Source organism: Bubalus bubalis, chromosome 5 (assembly GCF_019923935.1).
Source record: "Bubalus bubalis isolate 160015118507 breed Murrah chromosome 5, NDDB_SH_1, whole genome shotgun sequence".
Classification (NCBI taxonomy): Eukaryota; Metazoa; Chordata; class Mammalia; order Artiodactyla; family Bovidae; genus Bubalus; species Bubalus bubalis.
The window spans coordinates 122,973,884-122,999,762 of NC_059161.1; the positions used below are offsets into that span (position 1 = coordinate 122,973,884).

The following is a 25,879-nucleotide window of genomic DNA, read 5'->3' on the forward strand; positions in this document are numbered from 1 at the left end:
AAACTCATGACAAAATACTCAGTATCACTCATCATTAGAGAAATGCAAATCAAAACTACAGTGAGACATCGCCTCACACCAGTCAGAATGGTCATCATCAAGAAGTCTACAAACAGTAAATGCTGTAGAGGGTGTGGAGAAAGGGAACCCTCTTGCTCTGTTGGTGGAAATGTAAATTGATACAGCCACAATGGAAGATGGAGATTCCTTAAAAGACTAGGAACAAAACCACCGTATGACCTAGCAATCCTACTCCTAGGCATATACCCTGAGGAAACCAAAATTGAAGCAGACACATGTACCCCAGTGCTCATTGCAGCACTATTTACAATAGCTAGAACATGGAAGCAACCTAGATGTCCATCGACAGTTGAATGGATAAAGAAGTTGGGGTATGTACTCACAAAGGAATATTACTCAGCCATAAAAAGAAATGCATTTGAGTCAGTTGCAAAGAGGTGGACGAACCTAGAGCCTATTATACAGAGTGAAGTGAGTCAGAAAGAGAAAGATAAATACCATATTCTAACGCATATGTATGGAATCTCGAAAGATGGCACTGAAGAATTTATTTGCAGGGAAGCAATGGAGAAACAAACACAGAGAATAGATTTATGGACATGGGGAGAGGGGAGGAGAGGGTGAGATGTATGGAGAGAGTAACATGGAAACTTATGTTATCATATGTAAAGTAGATAGCCAATGGGAATTTGCTGTATGTCTCAGGGAACTCAAACAGCAGCTCTGTATCAACCTAGAGGGGTGGCATGGGGAAGGAGATGGGAAGGAAGTTCAAGAGGGAGGGGACATAAGTATACCTATGACTGATTCGGTTGAGGTTTGACAGAAAACAACAAAATTCTGTAAAGCAACTATTCTTCAATTAAAAAATAAATAAATTTTTAAAAATGTAGTTATTGCACCACATTCCACCTTGCTTTAATTAAAAACAAAGGATTATATTTTGTTAATTATTTTAATCTAAATTCAATGAAAAACAGAAAAACACTTGTTTTATCTTCTTTCCACAGGAAAATCATAAAGCAGTTCACTTCTATGTGTCCCAAATTCTGTTTTCTGGAAATGACTGAAGACTGTGTGGCAGTCTTATTTTAACACATTTAGAGAATATGTACATGCTGAAGTCCAATATTGATTTTACAGAATAACTGAGGGGAAGTGTTTTCAGAGAGTAAATCTTTAAACAGATTTAAAGGTTTACATCACATAGAAGTGTCTTTGGTAAATAACTTTCTTTATAACTTTACGAAAACAGTGATACCTCCTGATTCCAGAAAGACTAAGAAAACTGCTCCCACTGCTCTGTTGCAGTAGAGAGGGGATGGGACACATTGACGAGATACTGGTGTGAGTTACACAGATCTAACATGAATTAATGAAAGGAAAGCTTTTTCTCCTTTGAAGCTAGAACTGAGGTCATTCTGACTCTTCTTGAAGATTGTCTTTGCCCAATGGCTTTTGAGGAGCTCCTGGATGAAGTTGGTGGCCTGGGAAAATTCCAGATCCTTCAGATGGCTTTAATTCTTCCTTCCCTCATGATAATAGTTTGTCAAATACTTTTGGAGAACTTCACTGCGGCCATTCCTCGTCATCGTTGCTGGGTCCACATTCTTGATAATGACACTGTCTCTGATAATGACACTGGATTCCTCAGTCCTGATGTTCTCCTGAGAATCTCTATCCCACTGGATTCAAACTTGAAGCCAGAGAAATGTCATCGTTTCCTCCACCCTCAGTGGCAACTCCTTCACCTGAATGGGACCTTCCCCAACATGACTGACCTGGACACGGAGCCTTGTGTGGACGGGTGGGTGTATGACCACAGCCTGTTCTCCTCCACCATCGTGACTGAGGTAAAGGCCCCATGTACCTCTTCTAAGTATATGGTCTGGGTATTCAGAATAACACAAAGTCATGTCTGAAGATTCATGTCTTCTTTCACTGAATAGATAGTGTAGCCAGCTGTCTTTCATTCTTTTAAGAAAACTGATTACTTATTTATTTAATTGCCAAGCACAATTGATGACAGTGAAATCAATGACTAGATATGAATTTTAGTATCACAAAGGTTTAAGTTTACTTTCCTAACCATCAGTTGTCACATAATGTGAGAAGTACTTGATATAAACTGTGGAAAATTATTCTTGGTCATTTGCTCTTAGTCTAGTTGCAAATTATAAATATTTGTATACATTTTTTTTTTAAAAAGTCCTTTCCTGGATACTTGTCATACAAGCAAATCAGAGTGCATTTCGCTCTAGGTGTGAAATCTAGAGCTGTTGAAAAATCTAGGTTGTTGAAAAGGCAACCTCAAAGTTTTCAGTGTGTGGAAATGATTGAGAACCACTGAGGTATGCAGTGCTAAGTGAATATGAAGATTGGCCCTAATATAACCTAAAAGATTTAGTTGATGATTATTAGAAGAAAACAATGCATAAGCTGAGACATTAATGATATAGATCAGTAAATGTGGTAAAGAGAAGCCAGCGGACATGAATTTCACTGATGGCTTTTTGACTGAGTGAGCGTTGAGGGCTATAAGACTATAAGATTCTGTGAAGCTCCTCTGTGCTGGTTTCCTTCTCTTCCAGTGGGACCTCATTTGTGACCATCAGTCACAGAAACCAGTGGCTCAATCCCTATTCATGGCTGGAATGCTGGTGGGAGGCTTCATATATGGTCATCTCTCAGATAGGTATGTCTCCAGATCATTGCTGCCCTACTCTGTGTTGTTTTCAGAGTTTATGATTAATTGTTTCATAAATAAGTTTTATTGAGTTCTGATAGACAGTTTATAGTGTTGGGGGTTTTCTTAGTTCCCAAGCAGCTGCAGTTGGAAATGTAGGATTGGACTCATTGTGAAGAATGCAATTTTGTTGCCATGGAGATCTCTGTACTGGGCACAGAAATGATATCACCATAAGATCTGGGGGCATTTCAGAATAGCTTTTTATTATTATGAAACTGCTTTATTATAACTGGAAGAGTTGCTAGAGAAAGAACATTCAATTTGAAATTATTTTTTAAATTAAATTTTATTGGAGTATAGTTACTTTACAGTATTAGTTTCTGTTGTACAACAAAGTGAATAAGCTGTTTGTATACATATATCCCTTCTTTTTTGGATTTTCTTCCCATGTAGGTCACCACAGAGGGCTGAGTAGGGTTCCCTGTGCTACCCAGTAGGTTCTCCTTAGTTATCCATAGTAGTGTTACACAGTAGCTATGGTAGTTATACATAGTAGTTATGACTATGTAGTGTTATGTAATAGTTACACATATTAGTGTGTATATGTCAATCCCAGTCCCCCAGTTCATCCCACTCCTCCTCCCCCTACTAGTATCTATATGCCCATTCTTTTGTGTGTGTCTTTACTTCTGCTTTGCAAATAAGTTCATCTACATTATTTTCTATATTCCACATATAAAAGTTATTATATGACTTTTTTTTTCTCTTTTTGACTTTCTTCACTCTGTATGACAGTCTCTAGGTCCAACTGCATCTCTGCAGATTGCACAGTTTTGCTCCTTTTTATGGCTGAGTAAAATGGCAACCCACTCCAGTATTCTTGCCTGGAGAATCCCATGGATGGAGGAGCCTGGTGGGCTACAGTCCACGGGGTTGCAAAGAGTCGGACATGACTGAGTGACTTAACTAAACTAACATTAATTGCATATATGTACCACATCTTCTTTATCCATTCCTCTGTTGATGGACATTTAGGCTGCTTCCATGTCCTGGTTATTGTAAATAGTGCTGCAAGAACATTGAAAGTATCTTTCTGAATTATGGTTTTCTCTGGGTATATGTCCAGAAATGGGATTGCTGAGTCATATGGTAGTTCCATTTTTAGCTTTCTAAGGAATCTCCATACTGTTCTTTGTAGTGGCTATATCAATTTACATTCATTCTGGAATTTCCTTGTTTTTTTTCTATGATCCAATGGATGTTGGCAATTTGGTCTCTGATTCCTCTGCCTTTTCTAAATCTTGGTTGCACATCTGGGAGTTCTTGGTTCCTATACTTGTGAAGCCAACTTGAAGGATTTTAAGCATTATCTTACTAGCATGTGAAATGAGCTCAATTGTATGGTAGTTTGAACATTCTTTGGCATTGCCCTTCTTTGGGACTGGAATTAAAACTGACTTTTTCCCGTCCTATAACCATTGATGAGTGACCTAGGTGAGTGATCACACTGTGGTGGTTATCTTGGTCATTAGGACCTTTAAAAAAAAATGGTTCTTCTGTGTATTCTTGCCACCTCTTCTTAATCTCTTCTGCTTCTGTTAGATTCTTGCTGTTTCTGTCCTTTATTGTGCCCATCTTTGCGCAACATGAGAGAACCTCAAAAAATTATGCTAAGTGAAATAAGCCAGGTACAAAAGGAAATTGTAGGCAACCACTTATATGAAATATCCAGAATAAGCAAACGAATGAAGAGAGAGTTTAAAATTTTCAAAAGGATAAAGGGCAGGGATGGAGAGTTATTGCTTAATTGTGAGAATTTGTCTTGGGTTGATGAAAACGTTTTCAAAAAAGACAATGTTGATGGTTCCACGATATGATGAGTATAATTAATTACTGACTTGTACTTCTAAAAAGATTAAAATGAAAAGTCTATATAGTGTTAGTTGTATCAAAATTAAAGGTATCAGTGTATCAAATATATCTCTATCATAAATTCTGTTATCTAATTCTGTCAGTTTTGCTTCATGTAGTTCACCTTTGCTGAGTAAAGATACACTTGATGTTTTCAGCATTATTGTGTCTGTAAATAAATTTTGTTTTGAAATTTTTTTCTTTGATGATGATATAAAGACTCTAGTCATCTTATTATTACTACCTGAATTGTATATATATTTTCCTGTCAATTGACTTTCAATCTATAATATTTTAAGTAGTATAGTGGGCAGCATAAAAGTCCATCTCTTTTTAAACCCATATGGTAATCTCTATCATTTGATAGAGATAGCAATTAGTTCATGTGGTTGTTGTTGTTCTTGTTCTTTTTAATTTATTTTTTATTGAAGGATAATTGCTTTACAGAATTCTGTTTTTTTCATCAAACCTCAACATGAATCAGACATAGGTGTACACATATCCCCTCCTTTTTGAACTTCCGTCCTATCTCCCTCCCTACCCCACCCCTCTAGGTTGATATAGAGCCCCTGTTTGAGTTTCCTGAGCCATACAGCAAATTCCCATTGGCTATCTATTTTACATATGGTAATGTAAATTTCCATGTTACTCTCTCCATACATCTCACCCTCTCCTCCCCTCTCCCCATGTCCATAAATCTATTCTCTATGTTTCTCCATTGCCCTGTAAATAAGTTCTTCAGTACCATTCTTCTAGATTCTGTATATGTGTGTTAGAATACGATATTTATCTTTCTCTTTCTGACTCACTTCACTCTGTATAATAGGTTCTAGGTTCATCCACCTCATCAGAACTGACTCAAATGGATTCCTTTTTATGGTTGAGTGTGACTGCAGCCATGAAATTAAAAGATGCTTACTCCTTGGAAGGAAAGTTATGACCAACGTAGATAGCATATTAAAAAGCAGAGACATTACTTTGCCAACAAAGGTCTGTCTAGTCAAGGCTATGGTTTTTCCAGTAGTCATGTATGGATGTGAGAGTTGGACTGTGAAGAAAGCTGAGTGCTGAAGAATTGATGCTTTTGAACTGTGGCATTGGAGAAGACTCCTGAGAGTCCCTTGGACTGCAAGGAGATCCAACCAGTCCATCCTAAAGGAGATCAGTCCTGGGCGTTCAATGGAAGGACTGATGTTGAAGCTGAAACTCCAATACTTTGGCCACCTCATGCAAAGAGTTGATTCATTGGAAAAGACCCTGATGCTGGGAGGGATTGGGGGCAGGAGGAGAAGGGGATGACAGAGGATGAGATGGCTGGATGGCATCACCGACTGGATGGATATGAGTTTGGGTGAACTCCGGGAGTTGGTGATGGACAGGGAGGCCTGGCGTGCTGCAATTCATGGGGTTGCAAAGAGTCAGACACGACTGAGCAACTGAACTGAACTGAACTGAATATTCCATTGTGTATATGTACCACAACTTCTTTATCCATTCATCTGTTGATGGACATCTAGGTTGCTTCCATGTTCTAGCTATCGTAAATAGTGCTACAATGAGCACTGGGGTATGTGTGTCTGTTTCAATTTTGGTTTCCTCACGGTATTTGCCTAGGAGTGGGATTGCTAGGTCATATGGTGGTTTTGTTCCTAGTTTTTTTTTTTTTAATTTTTAAAATTTATTTGTATTTATTTTTTATTTTTTAACTTTACAATATGGTATTGGTTTTGCCATAGTTTTTAAAGGAATCTCCATATCATCTTCCATTGTGGCTGTATCAATTTACATTCCCACCAACAGAGCAAGAGGGTTCCCTTTCTCCACACCCTCTACAGCATTTACAGTTTGTAGACTTAAAAAAAAATTTTTTTTTTACTTTACAATATTGTATTGGTTTTGCCATACATCCACATGTATCCGCCACGGGTGTACACGTGTTCCCAATCCTGAACCCCCCTCCCACCTCCCTCCCCATACCATCCCTCTGGGTCATCCCAGTGCACCAACCCCAAGCTTCCTGTATTGTTTGTATACTTTTTGATGATGGCCATTCTGGCTGGTGTGAGATGATATCTCATTGTTATTTTGATTTGCATTTCTCTAATAATGAGCGATGTTGAGCATCTTGTCATGTGTTTGTTAGCCATCTGTACATCTTCTTTGGAGAAATGTCTGCTTAGGTCTTTTCCCCACTTTTTGAATGGGTTGTTTGCTTTTCTGGTATTGAATTGTGTGAGCTACTTGTATATTTTGGAAATTAATCCTTTGTCAATTGATTCATATGCTATCATTTTCTCCCATTCTGAGAATTGTCTTTTCACCTTGCTTATAGTTTCCTTTGCTGTGCAAAAGCTTTTACATTTAATCAGGTCCAACTTGTTTACTTTTGTTTTTATTTCTATTACTCTAGGAGGTGGGTCATAGAGGATCTTGCTTTATGTCATGGAGTGTTCTGCCTATGTTTTCCTTTAAGAGTTTTATAAGTTCTGGTCTTACATTTAGGTCTTTAATCAATTTTGAGTTTATCTTTGTGTATGATATTAGGAAGTGTTCTAATTTCATTCTTTTGCCTGTAGCTGTCCAGTTTTCCCAGCACCATTTATTGAAGAGGCTGTCTTTGCCCCTCATTGTATATTCTTGCCTTCTTTTAAAAAAATAAGGTACCCAAAGGTGCATGGGTTTATTTCTGGGCTTTCTATCTTGTTCCATTGGTCTAGATATCTGTTTCTGTGCCAGTACCATACAGTCTCGATGACTGTAGTTTTGTAGTATAATCTGAATTCAGGAAGGTTGATTTGTTCCAGCTCCATTCTTCTTTCTCAAGACTGCTTTGGCTATTCGGGGTCTTTTGTGTTTACATATGAATTGTGAAATTTTTTGTTCTAGTTCTTTTAAAATGCCATTCGTAATTTGATAGGGATCACATTGAATCTATAGATTGTATTTGGTAGTAAGTCATTTTCACAATATTGATTCTTTCTTTCTTTTTTTTTAAATTTTATTTTATTTTTAAACTTTACAAAATTGTATTAGTTTTGCCAAATATCAAAATGAATCCACCACAGGTATACATGTGTTCCCCATCCTGAACCCTCCTCCCTCCTCCCTCCCCATACCATCCCTCTGGGTCGTCCCAGTGCACTAGCCCCAAGCATCCAGTATTGTGCATTGAACCTGGACTGGCAACTTTTTTCATACATGATATTTTACATGTTTCAATGCCATTCTCCCAAATCTTCCCACCCTCTCCCTCTCCCACAGAGTCCATAAGACTGTTCTATATATCAGTGTCTCTTTTGCTGTCTCGTACACAGGGTTATTGTTACCATCTTTCTAAATTCCATATATATGCGTTAGTATACTGTATTGGTGTTTTTCTTTCTGGCTTACTTCACTCTGTATAATAGGCTCCACGATGAATGGATAAGAAAGCTATGGTACATATACACAATATTGATTCTTTCTACCCAGGAACATGGAATATCTCTCCATCTGTTTATGTCATCTTTGATTTCTTTCATCAGTGTCTTATAACTTTCTGTATACAGTTCTTTTGTCCCCTTAGGTAAGCTTATTCCTAGATATTTAATTCTTTGTGTTGCAATGGTGAATGGGATTGCTTCCTTAATTTCTCTTTCTGATTTTTCATTGTTAATATATAGAAATGCAAGTGATTTCTGTGTTTTAATGTTGTATCTTAAAACTTTAAATTCACTGATTAGCTCTAGTAGTTTTCTGATAGTATCTTTAGGGTTTTCTTTGTACAGTATCATGTTATCTTCAAACAGTGAGAGATTTATTTCTTCTTTTCCAATCTGGATTCCTTTTTTTTCTTTCTTCTCTGATTGCTGTAGCTAGGACTTCCAGAACTATGTTGAATAATAGTGGTGAAAGTGAACATCCTTGTCTTGTTCCTGATCTTAGGGGGAATGTTTGCAATTTTCCACCATTGAGCATAGTGTTTGCTGTCGGCCTATCATATATGGCCTTTACTATGTTGAGATGGAGAAGGCAATGGCACCCCACTCCAGTACTCTTGCCTGGAAAATCCCATGGGCGGAGGAGCCTGGTGGGCTGCAATCCACGGGGTTGCAAAGAGTCAGACATGACTGAGCGACTTCACTTTCACTTTTCACTTTCATGCATTGGAGAAGGAAATGGCAACCCACTCCAGCGTTCTTGCCTGGAGAATCCCAGGGACAGGGGAGCCTGGTGGGCTGCTGTCTATTGGGTCACACAGAGTTGGACACGACTGAAGTGGCTTAGCAGCAGCATGTTGAGATAGGTTCCTCAACATAAGTAGGTTGGGTTGGAACATCGGAACCTTGGCTAGGTTCCAATGCTCATGTTTTGAATAGTTTTAATCATAAATGGGTGCTGAATTTTGTCAAAGCCTTTTTCTTCATCTATTGAGATTATCATATGGTTTTATCTTTCAATTTGTTAATATAGTGTATCACACTGATTGATTTGAATATATTGAAGAATCCTTGCATTCCTGGAATACCCAACGTGAGCATGGTATATGAGCTTTTTGATGTGTTGCTGAATTCTGTTTGCTAAAATTTTGTTGAGGATTTTTTCTTCTATGTTCATCAGTGATATTGGCCTCTAATTTTCTTTTTTTTGTGTGTTGTCTTTGTCTGGTTTTGGCATCAGGGTGATGATGGCCTTGTAGAATGAGTTTGGAAGTGTTCCTTCCTCTGCAATTTTTGGAAAGAATTTTAGAAGGATAGGCCTTAGCTCTTCTCTAAATGTTTGATAGTTTTCTCCTGTGGCACCATCTGGTCCTGGACTTTTTTGGGGGGGAGATTTTTGATCACAGCTTCAATTTCAGTGCTTATAATTGGGTTGTTCATAATTTCTATTACTTCCTGGTTAGTCTTGGAGGATTGAACTTTTCTAACAATCTGTCCATTTCTTCCAGGTTATCCATTTTATTGCCATATAGTTGTTCATAATAATCTCTTATAATCCTTTGTATTTCTGCACTGTCTGTTGCAACTTCTCCTTTTTCATTTCTAATTTTGTTGATTTGATTCTTCTCTATTTTCTTCCTTATGAGTCTGGCTTAAAGCTTGTCAATTTTGTTTATCTTCTCAAAGAACCAGCTTTTAGTTTTATTAATCTTCAGTATTGTTTCTTTCATTTATTTCTGCTGGGATCTTTCTGATTTTTTTCCTTCTACTAATTTTGGGGCTTTTTGTTATTTTTCCAGTTGTTTTAGGTGTAAATTTAGGTTTTCTATTCAATGTTTTTCTTGTTTCTTGAGGTAGGATTGTACTGCTATAAATTTCCCTCTTAGAACTGCTTTTGCTGCATCCCATGGGTTTTGAGTTGTCGTGTTTTCATTGTCATTTGTTTCTAGAAATTTTTTGATTTCCGTTTTGATTTCTTCAGTCCCCTGTTGGTTATTTAGAAATGTGTTATTTGTCTTCATGTGTTTGTGTTTCTTAGCATTTTTTTTTTTTTTGGTAACTTATATCTAGTCTCACAGCATTGTCATCAGAGAAGATGCTTGATATGATTTCAATTTTCTTCAATTTACTGAGATTTGATTTGTGACCCAAGATGCGGTCTATCCTGGAGAATGTTCCATGTGCACTTGAGAAGAAGGTGTATTCTTCTTCATTTGGATGGAATGTCCTGAAGATACAAATGAGATCCATCTCACCTAATGCATCATTTAAGACTTGTGTTTCCTCATTAAATTTCTCTTTTGATGATCTGTCCATTGGTGTGAGTGTAGTGCTAAAGTCTCCTATTATTCTTGTGTTACTGTCAATTTCTCCTTTTATGTCTGTTAGTGTTTGTCTTATGTATTGAGGCGCTCCTATGTTGGGTGCATAGATATTTACAATTGTTATGTCTTCCTCTTGGATTGAGCCCTTGATCATTATGTAGTGTCCTTCCTTATATCTTGTAATCCTATTTATTTTAAGGTCTATTTTGTCTGATATGAGGACTGCTACTCCAGCTTTCTTTTGCTTCCCATTTGCAGGAATATATTTTTCCATCCCCTGACTTTCAGTCTGTATGTGCCTTGAGGTCTGAAGTGGGTTTCTTGTAGACAGCATGTATATGGCCCTTGGTTTTGTATCCATTCAGCCAGTCTGTGTCTTTCAATTGGAGCGTTTAACCCATTTACATTTAAAGTAATTATTGACATATATGTTCCTATTGCCCTTTTCTTAATTGTTTGGGGTTGATTATGTAGATCTTTTTACTTCTTTTGTATTTCTTGACTATATAAGTCCTTTTAACTTTTGTTGTAAAGCTGGTTTGGTGGTACTTAATTCTCTTAACGTTTGCTTGTCTGAAAGGCTTTTTATTTCTCCATCAATTTTGAATGAGATCATTGCCAGGTACTGTAATCTTCATTGTATATTTTTCCCTTTCAGTACTTTAAATATATCCTGCCATTCCCTTCTGGCCTGCAGAGTTTCTACTGAAAGATCAACTGTTAAGCATATGGGATTTCCCTTGTATGTTACTTGTTTCTTCCTTGTTGCTTTTAATATTCTTTCTTTGTGTTTAGTCTTTGTTAGTTTGTTTAGTGTCTTGGTGTGTTTCTCCTTGAGTTTATCCTGTATGGGACTCTTTGTGCCTCTTGGACTTGATTGACTATTTCCTTTTCCATGTTGGAGACATTTTCAACTATATTCTCTTCAAAAATTTTCTCATAAACTTTGTTTTTCTCTTCTTCTTCTGGGACCTCTATAATTCAAATGCTGGTGCATTTGATATTGTCCCAGAGGTCTCTGAGACTATCCTCAATTCTTTTCATTCCTTTACTTTATTCTGCTCTTCAGAAGTTATTTCTATCATTTTATCTTCCAGCTCACTGATTCATTCTTCTGCTTCAGATATTCTGCTATTGATTCCTTCTAGAGTATTTTTAATTTCAGTAAATGTATTGTTTGTCTCTGTATGTTTATTCTTTAATTCTTCTAGGTCTTTGTCAATTGATTCTTGTATTTTCTCCATTTTTTCCCAAGGTTTTTGATCATCTTTACTATCTTTATTCTGAATTCTTTTTCAGGTAGTTTGCCTATTTCCTCTTCATTTATTTGGACTTCTGTGTTTCTAGTTTGTTTCTTCATTTGTGTAGTATTTCTCTGCCTTTACACTATTTTTTTTTTTAAACTCATTGTGTTTGAGGTCTCATTTTCCCAGACTTAAAGGTTGAATTCTTTCTTCATTTTGGTTTCTTCACTCCTATGGTTGGTCCAGTGCTTTGTGTAAACTTCGTATAGAGTGAAATTTGTGCTGAGTTTTTGTTTGTTTGCTTGATTTTCCTCTGATGGGCAAGGCAGAGTGAGGTGGTAATCCTGTCTGCTGATGATTGGGTTTGTATTTTTGTTTTATTTGTTGTTTGGGTGAGGCATTTTGCACAAGGTGCTGCTGGTGGTTGGATGATGCTGGGTCTTGTATTCAAGTGGTTTCCTTTGTGTGAGTTCTCACTATTTGTTACTCCCTAGGGTTAGTACTCTGGTAGTGTAGGGTCTTGGAGTCAGTGTTCCCACACCAAAGGTTTGGGGCTTGATCTGCTGGGAAGAGGATACTTGGGAGGGATGGAGCTGGGAGGCTGTGGCTGAGGAGCGAATTTTTACTCAGGTTCTAAGGGCAGCACTATGTGTGGCCCTGTGATGAACGAAAGCCTCATAGAACTGAGGACTGGGCAACTGTCCGTGGGAAGATTACAATCCAAAATCAATCATCTATTGCTCTTGTCAGCATCCCAGAAGTCTCTCTTCACTGGTTTCCCAGCTTGAACCTGGTGTCACCAGGATTTGAACTGCTGTCTCTTCTAACCCCAGCTCTTAGGCTCTGACAATGCCCAGAAGAGCATGTGGTGGGGATTACCAAAGCTTCTGCTGTGGTTCTCTCTATCGCCTTGAGAGCTTGGACCAGTACTCAACATCTCCAGCCTCTGGTTTCTTTGGATATTCCTCCCCCCCTCCCCTTTTCCTTTGTGCTTCGTCTAGTTTCACTTGCTCATAGGGTGCTGCATGCAGCGACCTCCACCCTGCTCTCAGACCAGAGTTATAAGTATGAAGGGCCAAGGCTGGCCCATGCAGTTAGGGCATGTGCTGAAGCAATGTGCATGGCACTGCAACTCAAGATGTGGTTGTTGTTTTGATTTTTCTCATTCTAACATTTCTCTTTGTTTGTTTTCTGCATTATTTTCTTGATGGTGATAATAATTACAATTTTTTTGGTGATGCTGGTTCCTATGGTTCACATTTTCTATTTTTAGGGTGAATTATTTGAGCATTTTAAGAATTATGTTTTAAGGATTGCAGAGGAATTTTCAGTTCCAGATTGTCTATCTGTTTTTATTACTGGCATATAGATTAGCAGATCCTGTTTAATCCAGGTTGCCTCCATTAAGGCCCTATTTTCTTGATGCTCATGGAACACAGAATTCATTTTTTCTTATTTGTCCTTCACCTTACTTTTCACTTCATTCTTCATCTTACATAATTCTTTCCTCTGAGAAATTTATATAATGTATGCTGTCTGGGTTATGATACTTTTATATTCTTTTCTAGAAAACACACTTCTTGAAGACTATAAATCCAGATTCATCAAAGAGTGGCTCTTTTTTTTTTTTTAAATATGAATTTATTTTAATTGGAGGCTAATTACTTTACACTATTGTATTGGTTTTGCCATACATCAACATGAATCCACCATGGGTGTACATGTGCTCCCCATCCTGAACCCCCCTCCCACCTCCTTCCCTATACCATCCCTCTGGGTCATCCCAGTGCACCAGCCCTGAGCATCCTGTATCATGCATCAAACCTGGACTGGCAATTCATTTCATATATGATATTATACATGTTTCAATGCCATTCTCCCAAATCATCCCACCTTTGCCCTCTCCCACAGAGTCCAAAAGTCTGTTCTATACCTCTGTGTCTCTTGCTGTCTCGCATACAGGGTTATTGTTACCATCTTCTAAATTCCATATATATGAGTTAGTATACTGTATTGGTGTTTTTCTTTCTGGCTTACTTCGCTCTGTATAATAGGCTCCAGTTTCATCTACCTCATTAGGACTGACTCAAATGTATTCTTTTTAATGGCTGAGTAATACTCTGTTGTGTATATGTACCACTGCTTTCTTATCCATTCGTCTGCTGATGGACATCTAGGTTGCTTCCATGTCCTGGCTATTATAAACAGTGTTGCGATGAACATTGGGGTACATGTGTCTCTTTCAATTCTGATTTTCTCAGTGTGTATGCCCAGCAGTGGGATTGCTGGGTTATATGGCAGTTATAAACCTTCAACAACTCTGTCCACTGATCTTTTGCATCAGTTTAACCTTAACCTGTCTGGTCCTAGAGACCCAAGTACACTTTTAGCTCTCTTGTGCTCTGAACACTGTACAGACTCTCTACTTTGCTAAATACGTGTTAGTACGGTGGGTTCTTATGGTATTTTCCAAGTTCCAACATTATAGTTTATTTTATATGGTGCCACTTGGTGTCAGAGGCCATTTGGTGATTGGAGGGTGAGGTTTTGGTCTTGTTAGTCTATAGAAAAAGAGTGTTATTTAAGGAGATTCCTATTGTTGATTTAGCCCTTCTTTTATAAAAGCTTTCATGTACAAAGAATCACTTGTTAAAACATTCTCTAAATTTCAGAGTATTCTTTTGGTTTCTTATGTTTTTACCACAAGTTATCATTATTCCCATCATCTAAGCAGATTCTGTTTCTTAGGTTTGGGCGGAAGTTGATTCTCAGGTGCTGTTTGCTCCAGCTGGCCATCTCTGGGACCTGTGCAGCCTTTGCTCCCACCTTCCTCATTTACTGCTCCCTACGCTTCTGGTCAGGCTGTTCTGCTGTGGTCATTGTGGCAAACAACATTATGCTGAGTAAGTCAATAATTTTGGTCTCCTCCCATTTTCCAAGCCTTAAAAATCACTTTGAAATTTCATCTTTATGTGACATTAATATCCCATTTGGATTTTCTTCCAGTTATAGAGTGGACAAGATCCCAGTCAAAAGCCATGATATTAACACTGGTAACCTGTACCTTTAGTATGGGACAGATGATGCTGGGAGGACTGGCTTTTGTCTTTCGAGAGTGGCGCACCCTGCAGCTGGTGGTATCTGTACCTTTCTTTGTCTTCTTTCTCTCCTCAAGGTACGAGCCTTCTCTCTTACTCTGTCTTATGGGAACCTGGGATGAAAATGCATATTGAATTAAGATATATTGATTTTCTTATTCCACGGACCATTTTGTATTGTTTGGACCTAAAACCCATGTCTCTCATCTGTTCACTCTGTGGGATTTGAGATTTGAGAAGCAGAACACAGAGTAATAATGACTTTTCTGTCTGGGATTTCTAGATATTTTCTGCCATCTTTATAAGTTTTACCCAGTATAGTGGACAGAGTTAGGCTAATATTATTTTCCTTAGTATAAAATCAGACATATTTTTAAAATACTATTTTTTGAGCTTTGGAGTGAATCCAATATAGTAAAGATTCAGCAATTTTCTATGTTGTTGCTGATTTTGGATAAAGGAAGAGGCAGCAAATTTGTTCATATAGCCAGTTGACAAAATAGTGGCATAATTTCTACATTACTAAAAATGGCATGTAGATAGGGTGATTTCTGTTATGTGTTCAGCACTTCCTTTTCCCTTAAATAGTTTTAACAAACATTTACTTATGGTAGGGAGAATCAGCTTAAGTGATCACAGAAGGATGACTATAGATTTAATACATTGAGATGAGTTCAAAGAAGGAGCAGAGTGTAGTCCTTGTCAGAATCATCTCCTAAGTCATTTTATCCTCTTTCCAGTTCTACAAAGAAGATGGTGCTACAGTCCCCATTTTATTGATGAGAAACCTGAGGCAGATGTAAACAAGTGACTCACTTGTGTAGTTAGGTACCAACAGTGTTGGTAGCAGCAAGAGTATTTGCAATATTTGTTGGGCTATAAGCTTACATCATTTGGGGGCTTCTTTTTTTAAAAAGAATATATATTATAAATATATACTATATTCACAAAGTTGTTAGATCCCATGCAAAGCTTTCAAAGAGAATATGCATACGAAGGACTCTCCACCTTAAACTTCATAAGCTTCTTGTAAATTCTCTTCCTGAGTAAGCAGAGAGGAAATTTGACTCCAAGGTCTGTGAATCCAACAAGTGAAATGGTGGATATAGATGGAAGGCAAAAAGCATACAATACATAAAAAAAGAGAGCTGACTGCACTTGTGTGCCTTTCTTCAGGTGGCTGGTGGAATCTGCTCGGTGGCTGATTATCACCTATAAACCAGATGAGGGCTTAAAGGAACTTAAGAAAGTTGCACACAGAAATGGAATGAAGAATGCTGAAGCAACCCTGAACATGGAGGTGAGAAGGGAAGGGAAGGTGGTTAAGGGTTGTAGAGAAGAAATAAACTGACACCTGCCTTCTCCTTCTTGAGATAGACAAGCTGATTTTCTAACAGGGCAGTTAGTTGGAAGACAAGCTCAGTTCTCTCATCTTTCAGGTCTATTTCAGAGAAAAGAAGCTTTGCTTGCTGTGCAACTACTTCCTTTAGTTCATTTCCTGAATTGAATCTATAGGCTGTGTACTCTCTTGGATACCATGACCTCATTTTCAAAATTTTGTTGTTGCCATTTAATTTCCTGGAGTTTCCCTTAACTCCTTACATACTCCTTCATATCACATTCACACTTGTGGTTTCATGTATAATATGTTACCCTAGAAAGAAGGAGGGGCTTTCCAGGTGGTGCTAGTGGTAAAGAACCTGCCTGCCAATGGAGGTAGACATAAGAGATGCAGGTTTGATCCCTGGGTTGGGAAGATCCCCTGGAGGAGGGCATGGCAACCCACTCCAGTATTCTTGTCTGGAGAATCCCATGAACAGAGGAGCCTGGTGGGGAATTGTCCATAGGGTTGCAAAGAATCGGACACAACTGAAGTGACTTAGGACACACACGCAGAAAGAAAGCGAATACATCATTTCTGTCCTTTTGGGATCCAATGCTAACCACTATACCTCGAACTATGTTGGCAAATGATATGTGTTTGCTGTTGTTGAAGGGTTTGAGAGTGACCATGCAGGAGGAGCTGAAGACAGCACAGATGAAAACTACTGTGTTTGACTTGTTCCGCACACCCAACCTGCGAAAAAGAATCTGTCTTCTGTTCTTTGTGAGGTGGGCTTGCTCACAGTGCATGGCAACATTCAGAGTTGGGGCATAAAACTATTTATTTCAAAGGTTACAAAAGTGTTGTGAGAGGGAGATGGTGATTTGAAAATAAAAGATGTGGGAAACACCAACTAAGACTCACAAGAAACTGATTGTATGATGAAGAGTTAGTTAGATTTTATCACTCTATCTGTCTCTTAACTGGAGACTGATGTTGAGAACTTCCATTAAGAACAGATCTTAGCACTTGTTTTTCTATATTTATCTTTCAATTTAATTGAAGCAAAATTTTAAAACAGAAACACGAAGAGATCATGAATATATATGAATCAATGAATATGTCAATATGTAAAAATGTAACCAACCTCCAGGTCAAGACAGAAAATTCTAATCTGCTAATAGAAAACTAATGAATAATTTGTAGCATATTTGTACAATGTAATTTGTACAAATTTGTACATTTGTACAATGTAATATCTTACAGCTGTTAAAATGATTGAACTAGGGCCAACTGCACCAACATAGATGCAGCTGTAAAAACATAATGAAAATGAAAAATTCAGAATGATTTGTGATTTATCAGCATGATGCCAATTGTTTTACGTAAAAAAAGGTAAAACAATCTTATATACAATACTATACCAGTGTGCATAGGATATACACATGTGTAAGAAGAGCAACCATGTCAATGGTAAGTATCAGCCCCTTTGGGAGGATTGAAGGAGAAGAGATCAAGAAGGAACATATAGGGAGCTTCAATTGTATCTATAAAACTTTAATGCTATTAAGTGAGTAAATAAGTAAAGCAATTAGACAATGTACTGAAATGGTGGGTACATATTATTCTCTTTATTTTTCCTGTGTGCAAGAAATATTTTTATAATAAAATATTTTAATTAAAAAATAATACATAAACCTGAAGAGATTAAGAATATATACAAATCAATGAATACACCAATATGTAAAAATGTAACCAACCTCCAGATCAAGACAGAAAATTCAAATTTCCCAGGAGTTCCTGTCAACTATCCAGTTGCACAATAACCACCACCAGCACCACTTCCTGACTCTATTCTCTCCTCACTACTCTCTCCTGTGAAAAATAAAAATTAACAACTGTTCTTATCTTCTTCACTACAGATGAGTGTTGCCTGATTCTTTTACATAATGTAAATGACAGATAGGTTCAGAGACAGCCCCCTTTCTTTATGCTCATTCATGAAGATTCATCCATTCTGTTGCGTATAAAAGTAGGCTGTTCTCCTCCCTAGGAATTTAGTTTCCACAATGGCACCCCACTCCAGTACTCTTGCCTGGAAAATCCCATGGACGGAGGAGCCTGGTGGGCTGCAGTCCATAGGGTCGCTAAGAGTTGGACATGACTGAGCAACTTCACTTTCACTTTTCCCTTTCATGAATTGGAGAAGGAAATGGCAACCCACTCCAGAGTTCTTGCCTGGAGAATCCCAGGGACGGCGGATCCTGGTGGGCTGCCATCTATGGGGTCACACAGAGTTGTACACGACTGGAGCGACTTAGCAGCAGCAGCAGCAGATGATTAAGCTACAATGTCTACATGTACTCCAGTGTTGGTGAACTGTCACTTGTTTTCAATTTGGATTCAGCTTATTTGAGTGTTGGGGCTTCCCGGGTAACTCAGATGGTAAAGTATCTGTCTGCAATGCAGGAGACCTGGGTTGGATCCCCAGGTCAGGAAGATCCCCTGGAAGAGGGCATGTCAAACCACCCCAGTATTCTTGCCTGGAGAATCCCATGGATAGAGGAGCCTGGTGGGCTACAGTCCGTGGGATAGCAAAGAGTCGGACACGACTGAGTGACTAACACTTTATTTGAGTGTTAGCACAATGGTTCCTGTGAAAATCTCATTCATTATGTCATGAGAGTATGTAAGTACTTGTATTTTGGTAGAGTCAAGAGGAGAAATTTTAAATATAATTCTAAATTTTTGAAGATTTAACAATCAAGAATGAAAAGCATACATGACAATATAGACCTTCCCCAAGCTTAAGAAAGTAGCTATTGTATTGTACAATTTACATCTTCCTAGGAATACCCTAGTAGGCTGCTTCTGTGTTTAACTGCATTGTGCTTTTTCACCTTTCCCATATCCACTAGGACACAGACTTTTGTTCCCGAATCCTAGACAATCAGAGGGGAAGGAAAAAGCAGAGATAGTGGTCAAGAGAGGACTTGCTTGCAATTGCTGTGATCTGTGGTGTTTCTTCTGTTGTAATGTCTAAGTGTAGCTCTCTCAGGGTGTAGTAGATCATTAAAGTGGACTCCTTTTTTTTTTAGATGTTTTCTGGGTAAAAGGTTGATCCCAAGTTGGAACATTTGATTCCATTTCTGACAGTGCAGTAAATGTATGTTTGCTCTTCTGAATTCTCACATATTCTCTTAGCCCTAAGAAATCATATATGAACTTTGAATTCCCCAGAATTGTGTTAAAACCCAGGATACTATGCTCCCAGGTCAAGAAGACATGCATGGTCCCTTCACAGTTTTAATCACTAGTTTCTGGTGATGGACAGGGAGGCCTGGCATGCTGCGATTCATGGGGTCACAAAGAGTCGGACACGACTGAGCAACTGAACTGAACTGAACTGAGAAAAGAGAAATGGTTTACAATATTGGGTTTGGGGTAGGAGATGTCAGACTCACAGCATACAGACAAACTTCAAAAAGTAATTCTTTTTCTAAATTCCTGGTTTTGGTCTTCTCCATTCAATTTCTATGTAGCATCCAATTTGCTGATCACAGCAGGTATGCTTTCCTGTCACTGCCAACTCTATGCTCAGGGACTCAGACAAAAGAAAGACAGAAGGAATATCGTTTTCATATATTTGTTATTCATTTACTCAGTCGTGCCCTACTCTGAGACCCCATGGACAGCAGCAAGCCAGGTTTCCCTGCCCTTCACCATCTCCCGGAGTTTGTTCAAAGTAATGTCCATTGAGTTGATGATGCCAAACAACCATCTCGTCCTCGGTCCTCCCCTTATCCTCCTGCCCTCAATCTTTCCCAGCATTAGCATCTTTTCCAGTGAATTGGCTCTTCACATCAGGTGGCCAAAGTACTGGAGCTTCAGCTTCATTATCAGTCCTTCCAATGAATATTCAGGATGATTTCCTTTAGGATTCACTGGTTTGATCTCTTTTCAGTCCAAGTGACTCCATGTAATTATTTATGATAATTTTACTTCTAAAATTGGAGAAATCAGATTGGGACTTTATTCTTTAACCTTGACTATTAGTTGCCTGGGTGGATATAATCATCAACTGTAGCATCTGGGCTCTAAATTTTATGGCTTCTGTCTTTCCTTTTTCGTTTACTACAGATTTGGAACCACAATACCCTTTTTTGGCATCTTCATCAATCTACAACACTTTGGGAGCAACATATTCCTGTTCCAGGTCATCTTTGGAGCTCTCACGGGCTTAACCCGATGTCTTATACCTCCAGTATTGAATCACATGGGCCGTCGACCAACCCAGACGCTTTTCATGTTCCTGGTGGGACTTTCCATTTTGGTCAACACGTTTGTGCCCCAAGGTGAGAGAAAACTGGGCTCTGGGGAAATGAAGGGTCTTTTTCTACTCCTTCAGGGACGGCAATTGATCACACTTGTTGGAAGCCAGGATTAAAGAGAGATCCTAATTAAGGGCTAAGTATTCCCTCAAACCAATATGATTGTTAATGAGAAATTCTGCTAATAAGTTGTTGAGAAATGAGTCACATGTCGAGGGACAAATCAGGCATCTGTTTATATTCACTCCATTATGGAAATGTTGGAAACTAGTGTCATTTATTTCAGACAGTTTCTCCAGAACAGCAATTGTTCACTTTCTCTTCACTCATTCACTCTTTTTGGCTTCCCTGATGGCTCAGTGGTAAAGAATCTGTCTGACAAAGCAGGAGCCACAGGAGATGCAGGTTCAATCCCTGGGCCAGGAAGATCCCCTGGAGGATGAAATGGCAACCCATTCCAATATTCTTGCCTGGGAAATCCCACGTACAGAGGAGCCTGGCAGTCTACAGATCTATGGGGTCACAAGGAGTCGGACATGAATGAGCACACATACACTCATTCACTCTTTTAATACAAACATGGAGGGGCAAGGTCTTGCAATTATATTCCAGGCGAGGACATGATATGGTCACCCACTCTGGGCGCCTCATTGCCAGCTTTGATGACTGGTCTACTTCCCCATATCTATGTATCCACATGTGACTGTGGGGTTAAGTCACCATAACTACATCTCTTGCTTATGGAAGTCTTCCAGGAAATGAAAAAAAAAAAAATTCCTCTTTAAGTAGTGAAAGAGTGTAGAGCAGGAAGAGGAAACCCTTGTCAATTCCCTGTTAGATTACTTCATATGTTAATAGAATGATGTTATGTAATGACTAGGAGAAACTTAGTGGGCACAATGTTTTGCCATCTCCCAATGCAGAAATGTGCTTTACATCCTCATAGACTGGTGAACTCTGCTCCTCAGAATATCATTAATGATGCAGGCTTATTGCCTTACAGTAAAGTTTGTTTCCAATATTATATAGCTATAATTAGATTTCTTTTTATATTGCTCAGAAAACTGATTCTTTGAACATGTGAACATAGGGAACAAATGTTTCCCTAATTTTGAATTGGGACTTCTCTGATGGCTCAATGGTAAAGAACTTGCTTGCCAATGCAGAAGATGTGGGTTCTATCCCTGGGTCAGGAACATCCCCTGGAGAAGCAGATGGCAGATGGCAATACTCCAGTATTCTTGCCTGGAAAATCCCATGGATGGAGGAGCCTGGAGGGGCTATAGTCCTTGGGATTACAAAAGAGTCAGACATGACTTTGCAACTAAACAACAACAGCAACAAATTTTGACTAATTTTTATTTCCTAGTAGGTTTCCATTCTTCCATTTTCTCCTAGTAGGTTTCCTTCCATTCAAAACTAAAATTGATCTAGATCTATATCTTCTGCCTGTCCTTTCAGAGATTAATCCTGTCCTTCTAGTACTCTCTGGTGTCATGCTTACCCCATGGCGATGCTGTATCTGCTCTCGGTTGACTGACTCATTTAGGTTTACCTGGGACTTTTCTGATTTTATCAATGAAAGTCTCACCTTATTAAAATCTGCTAATTCCCAGGTACACCAGGATGACTGATAACTTTAAATTCTGCACTTTAATCATAAAGTCCTCAAAGTTAGAGATGAGCCTTAGATTTAGGAATTGACTGCATGATGGTTCTACCTTCTACCATTAGGATATAACAAGTACTGGACTGAATAAGTAAAAGCAAATTTCTGCCAGATTCATTTTTTCTTCTGCTTCTCCAGTAAATCTCACCTATGTGAAGAGATTTGCTGCAATTAATCCAGATACCTTTATGTACTTTTTACCACCTATATTTATAATTTTACATTTTTCATTTGTTCAGTCACCCCATGATCACTGCCACTGTACAGTTTTCTACAACTTATTTCAAACATACAGGTAAAGCAGTAGGGTTTTTTCCCCCTTGACTAAATTTGGTGGATGCTGATTCCTTCCACATAGTTATTTTAATCTCTCTGATCTTCTTGTCTCCAGAAATGCAGACTGTGCGTGTGACTTTGGCAAGTGTGGGAATGGGCTGTGTTGCCGCCTCTAACACCAGTATTTCTGTCCATTTTGTTGAACTCCTCCCCACTCTTGTCAGGTATATGAGTTTATGAATGTTCTGCCGCTGCCCAAAAAAGAACTTTCCCAGCTAACTGATGGTTGTTGTGGGAATAAGCATAATAGGAAATGTTAACTATAAAGCAATTGTTTTTAACTGTACTAGTGATATGCTAACAGCAATTATAGTCACAGTTTATTGAAAAAGCTGATTTGGGGCCATGCACTGTCCTAAGCAATACTTCAGTGCTTCATTTCATTAACCTTTTGGGCCATTTGTTAGAATAGGTCTAGTGTGTAATGTTCTGTTTAATTATGACAATGGGTCTTTCACACTTTGACCCTGACAAAGACAGCTGGAAAATTACAGAGAAAACTGCAAAAATAAGTGTTTGTAGTCAAACCCAAGTATTTAATAATTGTCTTTTATTGTCTTCCATACTCATGTCAAAATAATAGATTATAAATTACAAGTGAAGATTTTTACTGAATTATTACAAAAATTATTACTTATCATTTAGAGCAAAAGCTGCAGGCATAGATATGATGGCTAGTAGGTGTGGGGCAGCACTGGCTCCCCTGCTGATGACCCTAGTGGTGTATCTACCCACTCTGCCCTGGATCATCTATGGAGTGTGCCCCATCATTGCTAGTCTTCTCGTCCTTCTCCAACCTGAAACCAGACATCTGCCTCTGCCTGACACCATCCAGGATGTGGAAAATAAGTGAGTAACCTGCTACCAACCCCTGGAAGGGACTGTGTGCTTTGAATCTGTAGGTGAGAAAGGCAACACGCTGTGTGGGTCCTTCAGATCACTGAGCCTTGCCAGGGATACTTCCATGTCGGGTCATTGCCTTCACGAGAGGCAGGGTCATTTCTACCCACTGTGTGCTCCAGTCTAGACTGCAGAGATTTCCTTTTCCCTGTTCTTACAGGTAGTTTTAGTGCTGAAGTGATGGTAATTATCTCTGTTGTGAAGGCACATCCTACATGCCCTCATGAGAGACACACATTCCTGATGGTGTTTCATGGTCCTTAGATCCATAAAAGCCTAGTATATGAAAGGGAAACAAACATGAAGGAATAATGTTAGGAAGATCACATAGAGTTAACGATTCTCTTTGAAAAGATAATTAATATTATGTATATGCCTGTAAGAGTCAGACAATTTGCTGCCACAAGTAATGGAAAGATTGTTACAGGAAAAATAGAAACTGACAAAATGTATTTTAAAATAAGAAAAATGGTATATTAGTGACCTGGTGCCCATAATCATGGTTCACAAAGTCAGTGACTTAACAGAAATGATTGCCTCACAGTTATCTAGCTTTTAAGTCTGAGCTCAAGTTGTTGGCAGGTTCATGCCCCATCTGTAGACTCTAGGGAAGGGTCTGTTCCAGGTCTCTCCTGGTTTCTAGTAGCTCCTGTGGCAGCATAACTCCAATCTATACATGACACCTCCCTGGCACACTTCTATGCCCAAATGTTCCCTTTGAATAAAGACACTAATCATATTGGATTAGGGGCCCATTCTAGTCTAATGTAACCTCATCTTAATTAATTTTATATGCAACATTATTGTTTCCAAATATGGCAATCTCACATTCTGAGATACTGAGAGTTATGACTTCAGTGTATGAATTTTGTGAAAGACATAATTCAACCCACAACAGATGGGGAGTGCCCTTAGATTTTCAGTTCACCTCTTGGCTTTCCAAAGGTGTTGTTGGTCAGAGGTCTAAACAGACCCAAGTGAGAGTAGCAATTTTCAAACTGCTTTCTTGGGTCTGCACAGTCTGTAGAGCCTTTTCCAGCATGAGTGTCAACCCTATGGATTTTATTGGATTATAAGAAGTTGATGGGGCTGGTGCACTGGGATGACCCAGAGAGATGATATGGGGAGGGAAGTGGGAGGGGGGGTTCAGGATTGGGAACATGTGTACACCCGTGGTGGATGCATGTGGCTGTATGGCAAAACCAATACAATATTGTAAAGTAAAAAAAAAAAAAAGAAGTTGATGGTTAGAAGTTCAGTTTGTACTTGTGCAGGGAGGGCATCTGAACTTATTTTCATGTTTTTCTCTTTTTTAATGTTTATTTTTATTTGCTAATTGGCTGGTTGATTTGTTTTTTCTATTTTGTTTCTCCAGTAAACAGTTCTCAAGAAAAGTAAATGAGGAAGATTTCTGCATAAAAGTGACAAAATTTTAAGGAGATTTTATGACTGACCAGGGAGGAAAGGAAAAATATGAAGAACAAAACTTGGAGTTTTCCTTTATATCTACAAAGTAGCAAGTAAATATACTGGAAAATTGAATCTAATTTATAATTATTGCCTTAGTATTCACTTAAACATATAATTTCTTGGTACATGTTCCATGAGCAGTTCAATATTTAGGGAAAGTAGTTGAAAAAGTTTAAGATCTATCAATAAATTATTAATAGACAAGATAATTCAGAAGCAGAGGAATGTCATGGAATTAATATGTGACTACTTGATATGTGGAATTCAGAAGCAAAAGAATATCATGGAGTTAGTATATGACTGCTTGATGTGTGGGACAGCATATGGTGAACTGTCCATAAATGTACAGAACAATATAGGATATGAAACCAAACATCAAAAGAAACCCATAAACAAATACTAATATAGATATGTGTGTATATATACATATATATATATACTTAAGACATGATACATTTAACATCATAAATTTCTCCAAATAGAAGGATTATGTGGCATGTGGAAATACATTCATTGAAATAAGAATGTTGACCTTCTAATGGTGAAATTTTAAATGATTATTACTTTCTCTTTGCAATTTTTTCTCTTCATATTTTCAACAGTTAACATATGTATTTTAAAATTCTTTTAAGTTATCAACATTGAATGGCAAATATAGAAAAAGCAATTTTTAAAATGTGTATGTATTAAATATAATTACTGCAAATTAAAAGTTATATTCTTATTGTCATGGCTAATTAATAAGAAAACTTTTCTAATTAATAGTAATTATTAAAACACAAATAATAATTAATAAAAGACAAATCCAGTTTGAAATATAAGTTTTCATTTTAAAAACATCAGATTTAACAAATTATTGTCTCATTTTGGGTGAGGGCACACAGTGATGGGCATTCATAAATGTGAAAACATGCTATAATCAGGATGGGGAACACATGTATACCTATGGTGGATTCATTATGATATTTGGCATAACTAATACAATTTTGTAAAGTTAAAAATAAAATAAAATTAAAAAAAAGAAATCAAACATGTTATAGGCTGTTGAAAACAATTGGCATTTTATTAAGAGTTTTATTCCAAAACTGAACCAGGAATAAATAGACAATCTTAACAGCCCCATCACAAGCACAGAAATCAAAC

The 25,879-nt window shown here is 38.0% G+C and overlaps 1 protein-coding gene across 1 annotated transcript; it reads left to right on the plus strand.

Annotated features, from left to right (window-relative positions):
* Positions 1-1,310: 1,310 nt before the first annotated feature.
* Positions 1,311-25,322, plus strand: LOC102409543 (solute carrier family 22 member 10). Its single transcript, XM_006064499.4, has 10 exons — positions 1,311-1,874; positions 2,613-2,716; positions 14,357-14,511; positions 14,615-14,783; positions 15,883-16,006; positions 16,703-16,818; positions 20,171-20,385; positions 22,422-22,530; positions 23,012-23,215; positions 24,642-25,322. The coding sequence occupies exons 1-10, from the start codon at positions 1,473-1,475 to the stop codon at positions 24,700-24,702; spliced, it is 1,659 nt and encodes a 552-aa protein (XP_006064561.2). The 5' UTR covers positions 1,311-1,472; the 3' UTR covers positions 24,703-25,322.
* The last annotated feature ends 557 nt before the right edge of the window (positions 25,323-25,879 follow it).